This window comes from Charadrius vociferus, unplaced genomic scaffold (assembly GCF_000708025.1).
Source record: "Charadrius vociferus isolate BGI_N301 unplaced genomic scaffold, ASM70802v2 scaffold355, whole genome shotgun sequence".
NCBI lineage: Eukaryota > Metazoa > Chordata > Aves > Charadriiformes > Charadriidae > Charadrius > Charadrius vociferus.
In genome coordinates, this window is record NW_009648451.1 from 949224 (window position 1) to 961562 (window position 12339).

At 36.6% G+C, this 12339-nt stretch overlaps 1 protein-coding gene across 1 annotated transcript in view; it reads left to right on the forward strand.

Annotated features, from left to right (window-relative positions):
- RPS6KA5 (ribosomal protein S6 kinase, 90kDa, polypeptide 5) overlaps positions 1-12339 on the forward strand; it is a 68275-nt gene that overhangs the window by 33084 nt on the left and 22852 nt on the right. The window contains exons 5-6 of the mRNA XM_009885593.1: positions 3224-3307; positions 5974-6077. Coding sequence (XP_009883895.1) covers positions 3224-3307; positions 5974-6077 — 188 coding nt within the window. The remainder of the gene's footprint in view (positions 1-3223; positions 3308-5973; positions 6078-12339) is intronic.

A 12339-nucleotide genomic window follows, 5' to 3' on the forward strand; every position in this document is an offset into this window, starting at 1 on the left:
AACCTCCTGTGTTTCAGTTTGTGCCTGTTACCTCTGGTTCTGTCACTGGGCTTAATGGTCACCACTGAAAAAAGCCTGGCTCCTTCTTCTTTGCACTCTCCCTTCAAGTGTCTGTACACACTGATGAGATCCCCCTGAGCCTTCCCTTCTCCAGGTGGAACAGTCCCAGCTCTCTCAGCCTTGCCTCATCTGCTCCACTCCCTTAATGTTCTCGGTGGCCCGTTGCTGGACGCTCTCCAGTATGTCCGTGTCTCTCTTGTACTGGGGAGCCCAGAATGGGACAAAAAAGGAAACTGTTATTGGAGGTAACGTTCTTTGAAAATTGTTTTAAACCCTCATGTAATGCACAATAGTAAAGACTGTTAGTGACTCCCTGTAAGAAGCATACTTAACAATGACAAATTTACACAAGTACTCCTAGTGAGACTTAATGCTATAAAAACTGTGATCTGTAAGTAATGGCTAGATATAGTTGGTGGGAGTTGTAGTTTAATAAAGCACAACATAAATGGAGGTGTCTGACAAAGAAGTATCCGGACTTTGTGACTTCAACTGTCTGAAGTCAAGTCTTGCTACAGCATCCTATGAAGGCAAAGCTATGTCAATTTTCAGTTGAGTCAGAATGCTTTGCTTTCAGACAGTTGGCTTTATTAATGTTCTGGGGAGTGCTGTAGTCCTCTGAGGTTTTTTCTGTTGTTAAATAAGAAACTATAAATAGTTGGTATCAGAGTGTTTTTTTTCTTGATGGTCACCCTGCAACAGTCCTAAGTTGGTTCCAACAGGGCTTCTGGAATATGATGCCAGTATATGTAATGGCAAATAAGTGTTGATTATGAAGGAGATGCTCAGTGGGTCCTTTTTTTTTTTTTGAACCCTACCTAGTGCTGAGTTCCAATTTACTCCTTAATTTCTTGCTACGAACTCTGTTCGTGATAATTGTCGTCTTTGTTCTTCTTGGCTCTGTTCAGCCTTGAGTTTCAGTAATAATCCTCTTGTAAACTGAAAAGGAAGCGAGAGCTAGAGTATACAAGTACTTGCCTATGTGGATGAGAAGTTGGGGGTGTTAAAACCTCATTACAAACATATCCCAGAGTGTTTTCAATTTATAAATGCCTGTTTGTGACTTACAGTATGAGTTTTTCATAATCAAGTGTAATTATAAGAAGTCATTTTAAATTATACAATACCAATTTTTTCAACTTCCAAAATTGTTTTGAGGGTTTTAAACATTGAATTTTGCAAGGGACAAAAAATACCTCGGACGTGAATTTAAGAAAGAAAACTAATTTTCAAATAGTGTTTTGGAAATTGCATCTTTCATATTAAGAGCTAAAATGATTGTAAAAGGTAAAAAGTAAATATAATTGAAAATCAGAACCACCAATTAGGTTTAGTAATGATTGAAATTGTTCCTCAAAAAAGCTACTACTAATAATTGTGCATGTTTTGAAATGTTTTTAGTGGGCCTTCTCACCAGCAAAAGGTACCTGAGATCAGAAGGGTTCTGCTGTACCATTGTATTCGTTCCTGTAGTACTCCCCAGTCTGTTTCTTGTCACCCTAATGACAAGAGGCCTTGCTGTAGTGTAGAGGCCTAGCTTTATTACACAACACGGAGACAACAAAGACATAGTTTTGTGGATGATTTGCTGAATTTGCAGCTAACTAAATGATAATAGTTTTCATCCATTTCTTCTGATATAATAGGATTGTAAATTGCTTTCATAAATCTCAACTTGGCTGCATTATTTTTATTCTTTAGAGAGGTAGCAAGCGAAGAACAGTTTTGTTTTGTATTTTTTCACTCCCCTTCCTTTTCCTTCTTCCCCTTCTTCCCTTCTCCCTCCCTCTCAGCTGAAGGAAAAATGAACAGAGGGATATGATATCAACAGCTTTAGATTGGCTGATGCCAGGGTGGAGGGCTAGGAATTTCTGCTTTTTTCTTTTTTCTTTTTTTTTTTTTTGTCACACTGTTTTTCTTTTAGATAACGGGTACTGGAAAAGATAATCAAAGAGGAACAACAGTTGTCTCAAAAGAAAGTGGAAGCATGAAAAGTTTATTATTTTACGGTTTTTGTCTCAGAAGTTAGTATTTCAAGTTAATATTTGAACAAAATGAGGCCTGTAACTATTTTGAACTCAGAATTTTACCCCCCAAAACCAGTCACAGTATATGTATTTTAATAAATACAATTTGATAATATGCTGTTGGACTGTTTAATTTTTATGCCTCAGGGTAGCACTGAGCACTATTTCTAGTTTTAGAAGCTTCCTCTCATTAGTGTAGTACATTCTCTTATATAGCACCTGTTTTAAACTCCAAATCTGAATCTACAAATGTAAAACCTGACTTTTGAAATATTTGCTTTTTTGAACACTCTTCTTTAAAGGACCTATCAGGATCTCTCCCCAAAATGCTAGAAGCTTGAAGGATAAGGGAGGAACAATGTTGCATGGCCCAAACACATGTGCTTTCGTCATTAGCAAGGTACAGCATGACCTCATGTTGACCTCAAAGGTAAATCGCTATCAGGGAACAATTATACATGCCTGTGAAAGCAGCTTAGTTTTGAACATAATCAAGACAATAACTTCAGTGTGTAGAATAAAATTAAATTTACAACTCTATCTGTCTGTCTGCCTTTCTCTTTCTCTCTCTTGTCTCTCTCCAAGTCTCTTCTTGAGAGAATGTTGTGGTTTTTATCTATGTGTGTGTTGCGAAAGAAAATTACTTTTCTAGAGGTCATAGTAAATTCCTAAATATAGGGAACCCAAAGGATCTTGTATCCGACTTAGTCAAATTGTACATCTTACAATGAAATGCACTTTTTAATGGAAAGGTTTTGTTTGTTGTCTAGAGTACTGATACTGCAGCCTTCAGAATGTGTGTCTATATATTCCTTGGGGAATCTTGGGTAATTGTGAAATGTATCGATCATTTAGAGTTATGGGAAAGTTTTTTAGATATCAATACGTTAATTTTTGTGTGCTTATCTTAGACTGCCACACAAATGTATGACATTTATTTTTTTGTAGAAGACTAAATATTCTGTAGTGTTGTGTGATACATCTCTGCATATGATGCAATATGATTTAGCTAGCAGTTCTGAGCTATTTGGAGAAGAATTGCTGCCAGCATCTTGGAACTGTTAGCCATATCTGTCCCATATGATATGTATAATGTCATTGTCTGATATGAATTTTATTTTCTTTTTTTTTGCTAGAATGAGAGAGCATATTCCTTCTGTGGAACAATAGAATACATGGCTCCGGATATTGTAAGAGGAGGAGATACAGGACATGATAAGGTATGTTCTATTTAAGCTTATCACTGGAAAGAAACTAATTCTTTAGGCAACACTGTTGTTCAGCTTGAGGGGTTTTTGTAAAATGTGATAGTGTCTTATTTAAACACGCCTTATTTCAGGTTGTCCTAAAATACATTATTGCCTATATTTAAAAATATCACACTGACATATTTTCAGTTTTTAATCTTAAGCAAAAGGCATATTTATAAAGGTACTGATACTCATTTGTGTTCTATTCAAAATTTGTTGTAAATGTACAGTGGGACAAAAATACTTAGCTGGCACTTCCTTTTAAATAAAGAAGTATTTAGTTCAAAGTGGTAAAATGACTCATTTGTGGCTAATTCAGATATATTTTTTAAATTGTACATCACAGAAATCTGTTATCTGTCTTGAAGTATGGAGTGGATTATTAATGTTATAAATGTTCTCAGATTGTAAAAAAGAAATTTTTTTATTTGAAGGCTCAAGTTTTATTATGAATTAATTAAAGTGTCAGTAATTGATGGGAAAGATCAAGATAAACATAATTCACAGATGATATTTGAAACAAAAAAACCCTACTCCCCAAAAGAATTCTACAATATTCCTAGATAAATTATTCTGATTACTCACTATACTGAGAAGTTTTGGAGAATATTTAATCTCTGGGTTTTTTTTTTTCTCTGAATTGAGTTGACTTGTCGTTCTGTTGGGGGTCATGGAATATAGTTGATCACAGTTCCTTTTAAAGCAGTGGAAAATGTTATGTCACCCTCCATCTCCTTTTTCTAGACTAACTGGAGTCAGTCTGACTTTGCCCGAGAAGGTTCTTTCTTCTCCTTCTCTATGCATTCTGCCTCTCTCTTGGGCTGAGTTTGCCTGTATATTTCTTCAGGTAGGGAGCACTGTAGTGGGCACAGTGTTTTAGCTAAAAGTTGGCAGTTTGAAGTACAGTGGAATGATTACCTCCCTGATTCTTCTATTAAACATAAAATTGAATGTGCTTTATCTTTTCACTTAGTCATTGTCGCATGTCTACTTTGTATTCCACAATAACCTCTGTATCTTTTTCTACTGTACTGCTTGCCTAGCCATTGTTAAAAATGGAATTTTACGAACTTATGAATTGAAGCTCTTTTCTGCACTCTATTTCTTAGTGTTAGTCTTGCCAGTTTCAGAGCATCTCTCCAATGCGTCAGTCACTTTGAATTGTGATTCTGTCTTCTCAAGTGCTTGCAAATTCAGTATTGTTGCTGATTTAAAGAGGAATCTCTGTTCTGTTACCTTTGATTGGTTCTATCTGATACTTTCATTAGATGTAATGCAGAGCCATACAGTATTCTATAAGAAATAGCTTCACAGTTTGATACCAAGTGTTAGCTGATAAAAAAGGGTGATTTGTCAGTTACCTATATGATGGTAATTGTTTACACCACACACTCTTTGCCTCACCGTTGGCAATGTCCTTAGGTAACACAGTGTTAGGTTTTTAGCATATTTCATATTTACTACATATCTAGCAACTCAAATGTTTTACTTAAAAAAGAGGAAATGAGATTGCTTTAGTATGCTGTGGTCTCATTAATCAGTGTTTTTGATTTGTAATCTAGATAGCTGTATTGTTCGTCTAAAAGACCTGCTCTAGTTTTTCAGTATTTCTATTTTTAAAGTTTGATTTCTGATTCTGCAGATACTTCTTTTCTTTTGGAAAAACACATGCCAAGACAAAATTCTTCTGAGATTTTCTCTGATCATTGTGTATTTGTAAAGATAATTACTAACAGTGCAGAGACTTCTTCAGCTAGTTCTTCTAGACAGTCTTGGCTGAATATATAGAACATTAGATTTTGTGTATCTTGAAACAAAAAAACTAAAATAAGAGACCAAATTGTCATCATTTCATTAATTTTCTTCCTGTATTGTATTAATGTTGTCAACATAAGTAAAGCAGAACTTGTTTCATTGATTTGCAAATTTCGTGGAAGTAAAACTGAGAAGTTAAACACCTGTAGTTAAATTAATTTTGTTGAAATGACTAAACTGCTTCCTTTATTATTCGTAGTAGCACCTTTTCTTTTGAAAGAGAGAAGTATTTTGTAAGTTGTGAGATATAAGAGATATGAATAATACAATTAGTATATTGGAAACCAAAGATCACATGTGTTACCAGGGAATATAAGATTAAATTCCATAGCATTTTCAGTTGCCCTGATCAACTGTGACCTGTACTTTTAAACTGTGCTTTGTGAAAGTTCCTTAGTTTCATTCTAAAGCTCCAAAAAGCTCTGGTTACACTACTTCTTGGCAAGGCTTAGGTTCCTCTGTTATTTTTAGTATGTTTTAGAATTCTTACCACTTCACAATGGTAAAAATAAAAATTAATTTCGGGGGGCGTGGGGGTGGTGGTGGAAGGGAATTTCAGTAGTCGATGGAAAGAGTTCAACTTGAGAAATCAGTTGAAGAAGCTAAGTAGAGTGATTTCAAAATAAAATTAATTTGTCATAGAAAATACCTCCAATCAGTACTGCAGTCGGTCATACTTTGTTGTGTCCAGGTTTGCCTTTGTATTGATAGGTGGGCTCTTCCTTTGCTAGTTGCTTTCTGGGTGCATTCTTTTGTTCCTTCTTTTGTTAACAATTTTACTTAAACATATCATAACATACATAATTATTTTTGTTTTATAGGCTGTTGATTGGTGGAGTGTTGGCGTTCTTATGTATGAATTATTAACTGGAGCATCACCATTTACAGTTGATGGAGAGAAGAATTCCCAAGCAGAGATATCTAGGTAAGATTCAAAACAGTAAAGTGTATGTGCTTGCTCAAAATGTGATGCTTATGCCATAATATATGTTTTCTGACTTTTCATCTAAAAGTTAGGAAGAAAGTGCTACCAGGGTAACATTTTTAGGTGCTTCAGTTCTATTTAACACAATGACGTCTGGAAGCAGATCGGTTTTATTAACCTCAGCAGGTTATTGAAATAATAGAACTGACCTTTACAAAATACCTGTTTTGTTTGAACTACAGTGGAACCACAGCTTTGTAGGTATTCAGCCCTGTTGCATGTTTGCTGTTGAAAAGGAACTCAAATGACATATGTAACTATATGTAAATAGAATTATTACATTCAAAATAATGCATAATGAAACATATATTTAGCTAGAAAGGTTTTTGTCAGCTCTTGCTAGATCACTCTATCAGACTACAGGTTGAAAGTGTCAGGATGTACCCTACTCCCACCTCTTTGTCACAAGTAATACTTATTTTATTAGCATATAATGCGAAACAAAGAATGTGGTCTTTTCTAGCCATACTTGAACACCTGGGAAGAAATGAATATGATACTTGTGGAAGTGAAATAACCTATACCATTCTTATATTTTGCATGTAAACTTTTCCTGACTGTCAGCTTTGTTACCTTCAGTAATCTCTAGACTTTAACGGTTTGTTTTCAGTACCCATGTGAAAGCATTGGAGCATGGGTCATGACAAACCCATGTGGTGCTACAGGCTTGGGGAAGAGTGGCTGGAAAGCTACCTGGCAGTAAACAACCTGGGGCTGCTGTTTGACAGATGGCTGAATTTGAGCCATCAGTGCGCACAGGTGGCCAAGAAGGCCGATAGCATCCTTGCTTGTATCAGGAATAGTGTGGCCAGCAGGACTAAGGAGGTGATCATCCCCCTGGACCTGCACTGGTAAGGCCCCACCTTGAATACTGTGTTCAGTTGTGGGCCCCTCACTACAAGAAAGACATGGAGGTTCTGGAGCGAGTCCAGAGAAGGGCAAGGAAGCTGGTGAGGGGTCTGGAGCACAAGTCTTATGAGGAGTGGCTGCGGGGACTGGGGTTGTTTAGCCTGTAGAAAAGGAGGCTGAGGGTAGACCTTATCACTCCCTACAACTACCTGAAAGGAGGTTATAGAGAGGTGGGGTTTGCTCTCTTCTCCCGAGTAACAAGTGATAGGACAAGAGGAAATGGCCTCAAGTTGCACCAGGGGAGGTTTAGAAAGGACATTAGGAAAATTTTCTTCACCGTAAGTGTTATCAAAAATTGGAACAGGCTGCTCAGGGAAGTGGTGGAATCGCCACCCCTGGAGGTACTTAAAAGATGTGTAGACGTGGTGCCTAGGGACGTCCTTTAGTGGTGGTTTTGGCACTGTTGGGTTGATGGTTGGACTCAATCTTAGGTACATTCCAATCTAGATGATTCTGTGATTTTAGGAAGACAATGCAATAAGCTTGCTCAAAACACATTACTGAAATCTGCCCCCAAAATGAGCATTTCCTATTACTGGATTTCTCTTGGAACGAGGAGTTGAGGGCTTAAATTGCACAAATTAGTAACAGCTGTCAAGATAAGTGTGTAAGTTCAGTCCCCAAAGTAAGAATAGTCTTGCTGCTGTAGGAATGTATTACTGTGGTTCTGACCCTTATCTGAAGTAATTTGGTAGTTAAGGTGGTTATGCAGAGCAGAACGTACCTCAATTATTTAAATGACTTATTTAACTTCTGTTATAAATTCAGGCAATTTATTGAAAGGTTGAGACCTGTTTATTGGTTTCTAGGTCTCTACCAGAATGGGAAACTTAGAGGGCCACTAGAAAAAATACAGCTGGGAGAGGAATCCATTAACAAAACAAGATTCCAAACTTCACCCTCTTGGTCACTACGATGGAGTTAAAACTTAAATTAACTCTTTTTGATGTATTTAATGTTAGAAATTTTGTTGATTTTTTTACTTATGCTATGTCTGAGTTGGTAATCTATACTGCCAAGATTTACTAAATGGAACTCTGAGGGAGTTCGAAATTTTTTTAGAGAGAACCTGGACCTGAATTTTACAGATACAGTTTTTCTGAAAAACTGGGAAACTTTTTAGATATTTTTTCTACAGAATTTGGCTGTCTTTTGTAGGTCCAAAAAGGAAGGTAGGTGTGCTTTTTAATATGTTAGTCTTTCTGATAATTTAAGATTAAATTCAAAGCTTAGAAACTGCAAGGTTGCTAACATCCATCCTCTGATGGCTAATAACCTAATTTCTGCTCTAAATTTAGTAGTGGAAATTTTACTGTGCTCAGTAGGCTTTTGTTCTGGTTGGTGTTTGTGCTATGCATTTATAGACAGCAATCCTGTTGTCTTTCAGCTCTTATATTGATAAATTTAGAAAGTAAATTCTTAGAGTTTTCTTTAAATAAAGATGTTCCCCATTCTTCCTGCTTCCTGAAAGAGCCTTTTCTTAACTCAGCTTGTGTTGTTCTTTCTTACATATGGACAGTTTATTCCTGTTGATGTTTCAAAAGGATCTTGTTTAAGGGAAGTAATAATTCACCATCTGAACAAAAAGATACTCCTTCCTTTTTTCTTGGGTTCCTCTTGTTGATGCCAATGTTGGACTGATAGATCTAATTCCGTCTTCTTTTCTATCACTTCCAACTGATAAGCCCCTAGTTTATAGCTGAAATCTCATCAGTCCCAACTACATGACTGCATTTCAGACTTGATTTCATCTGTATTCTGTTGCTTCAGTACTCATAAGACCCATAGTTTCTGAATCCTTTGCACTGATAGCAATTTCTGTGCTGGATGACATCATTTTTGTGTGTTTGCAGTTGATATTATGTAATGAGGGTCATGTTCAGGGCTTTCCCTGAGGGTAGGGAAGAGCAGGTGGCACAGATGTGAGGTATCAACGGGCTGTGGTGCACCTGCAGCCCAGGCAGAAGGTGAGAAGAGTAGGGAGCAGAAATGTATCTCAGAGGAGACGGAAAGAAAAACTTTTTCTAAGGATTGAAGGGGACTGTGTAGGGTTTGCTGCAACTTGGGAAGCTGTTGAGCTACTCGCTTGAGAGCATGCCGAAAAGAAATGATCCACTCTTCCCAACATGCTAGCTTGTTAAATAGAGAAATTCCTGTTACAATATTCGTGTCTTTTCAGAAATACCCTCCTTGTACTTATCTCTGGTGTTAGTACGCTGAGCTCTTCCAAGAAATAACAGTTGAATTTTCAATACCCGTCTTTATCCTAAGTGTGTCTGGCCTAGAAGCTATGATCTTTAATTCCTTTTTTCTTTGATAATTTTGTCACTAAGGATACTTTGCAATTTGATACTTAATGTCCTTTCTTTTTTAAATTGTTAATACTTTTGATTATGTCTGAAGCCTTTTCAGAAAAGCTTTCTGTTGAATTGGGAAGCAGACTCTAGATAATTTTACACCTATAATTAAATAGATTCCAAATTCTCTCCGTGACTATCTTTGATCTTTCTAGTTTCGTTTCCTTTCTAAACTGGTGAAAAACTGAATTGCAGATATCTTCATCAGATATTTACAGTTGCCATTGGTAATGAAACCACTAGCACTGGCATGGAGATAAGAGTTGGTACAAACTTCTTTCTTGATGGCAAAGTTACTCTAAACAGAAATTGTATTTCCTAACCTAAATATGCTTTAACTTGGCAATTGCAGCAGACTTAGAGAATTCAGTTTTCATTTACTCAGTCACAAGCCTGGGAAGCATAGTTTGGGCTTTAATTTTTCTGAGTTTAAGAAAAAAAGTCATCTTCTAAATGAATCCAGTACCTTTTTTTGTTTTACCTTGGTGGGAAGTAATTTTAGATATTTTTAGATAATTTTATTCCCTTGTGTGGCACAGTGACTATCTGCTGTTAAATTTGAGCCCAAAGTTTTGTTGTGAAATTTCTCTCTATCGGACAGTTCAGTTCTTTTGTCAGAAATAGTTACTATGTGGTTTGTATCTTCTTTACTTTTTCTGATGAGAGGTTGTGTTCAGTTCTTTTATCATAACCTTTTTGACAACACTGTGGACTTCTCTTTCATGGCAAGTGCAACTTAAGTGCATACTTTAATTTCTCTTATGTCTCTGTTTGTCTGTCTCTGACTACTCTCTTGTTTACATGCTTTGTGTTATGGGTTATTGAAGTTGATAAAAATTAAGTTTCACAGAACTATTCAAGTCTCTCTTCTCTTCTAATATGCCCTCTGCCCTTTCTTCTCCCTTCTTCCCAAATCTTTTCATTTTTGAGAATTCTGGACTTCCATTGCTGCAGAGCCGTGGGTGGGGCCCATCGTGCAAAAGCATAGGCAAGGGCTGGGTTTGGTTACAAACACAGTATTTTCAGTTTGACCATGAGTGATTTGTAGTGCTGACTTGAAAGACAGACAAATCCATTGTAGGATGTTGACTTTTGGGGGTCTTGTCGTACATACAGGAGTTTAAAATGAGCATGAAGTTTTAGGAGTATTGTTTAGCTGCTGTGCAGCAGGTTAGAAAATCTTACCAGCTTTGGGGTTATGAATAGATAGATATCTGTTTTTTTCCATTTTTATACATACATCTATAAAATAGTCTGTAGAAGCATATGATGCCATACTAGCATACTAATGCTAATAGCAGCTCTATGCACTTTATTTGACGTAGTTGGTTAGACTTTATTTAAACTTCATGGAGCATGGCTGAAATTTGACCATCTGTTAGATGCCATCAAGATACTTTGTCCATGATTCTGCAAGAAACCTTTTCTTGATAAAACTGTTGGGAAGATGTATAGCTGGTGTATGCTGGGATTCCTTTCTTTATTCTTTGCCTGTGAAGACTCCAGTAAGTGTTAGATCCTTTCAAGGACAGAGGACTTGTAATTTGCCTGGTGTCTTCAGGAATTTTGTCCTAGAGCCTACAGCTGTCTGCCTAGAATGTACAGCATTTATATGCTGAGATGGGAGTCCAGAGTCCAAGAACTGATAGACAATAATGCAATTACGCTTTTCTAACAGATAGCAATGAGTTGGGAAATCTCTGCCACATGAAAGAAACCATTTGATGCTAGTCTTTTTGTGAATTACATTACATCAGTGACTACCTACAGATGAGTTTAACCTTTCAGTAAAGCAGATGGTTTTAAGAAAGGCATAAGCATTGCATCAAAGTCTCCGACTTGCTGGGGATGTGCATCTAGATTTGACTGCTCACAGCTGGAACAAAAGAATCTCTCAGTAGTTCTGAGATGACAAGGCATTCAGTAGAGTCGTTCTCAAATGTGAAGGTGAAAACTCTGCTTTGGAAGCTTGTCCCTCTGCCCTTTAACAGGGCGACAGCTTGGGATTGCTTTCTTTTATTTCCCGAACATCAGGATGGATATGTATCTTTTTGGTGATGCTTATAATACAGTTCCGAGAATACCGATAATAGACTATAGTAACAGTTCTAGCATTAACTTAATGTTTCTGTTGGTCAGCTATGGTGATTCTTTCAGTTTTTCATGATCTGATTGTGTCTTTTACCTGGTGGAAGCAAAAAAACTTCAGGTTCTGCACTTCCGATATTTTATAATCACCTCTTCCACAGTCAGGTTCAAGCATCTGCTTTCCGGCTAACTACAGTGGATGGTGAAATGTGGCTTCCATCTCAGCGTCACATATTTTATGTCTATATCTTGACCAAAATAGTTGGGTTTCTTTTTTTTCTCTGTCTAGAAAATCTTTCTTTGGTTGACACCTCATGGTTACCACTTCCTAAACTTTTTCATCCTCCTTCCTTGTAATTAGTTTTGTTTCTCACTGTTATTATTTTAAACAAGTTATGTAGTTATGGTTTCCAGTAATGAATTGGCATTACTTTATTTGAACACCCCCATCTTCAGTTAGTTTACCATAGCTTATGCTTTATTTCTCAAAATGATCACTCGGTGGATATATTTAATAGTAATTTTTACAATATAGTGTATAGATTGGTCAATCGAATGCTAAATGATAAATTGGTCAATAAGTCAAATTGCCAAATTGGTCCTGCTATCAACAGCTGTTTCCATATTCTTTGACATAAATTGGGTTTTCTCCGCTATGTAGTGCAGAATTTTGTCTAGTTTACCTGTTTACGAGTTAATTAAAATGAAAAATTGAGAAAATATCTTTCAGCTTCTGGCTAACAGCGTGTTTTCCCCTTTCATTTTATCTTAAACACTGGGAGTAAGCTGCTGTCTGTGTTGGAAAGCTCCCAATGGCACTGTTTGTCTTCGTAAGGCTTTTATTGAGC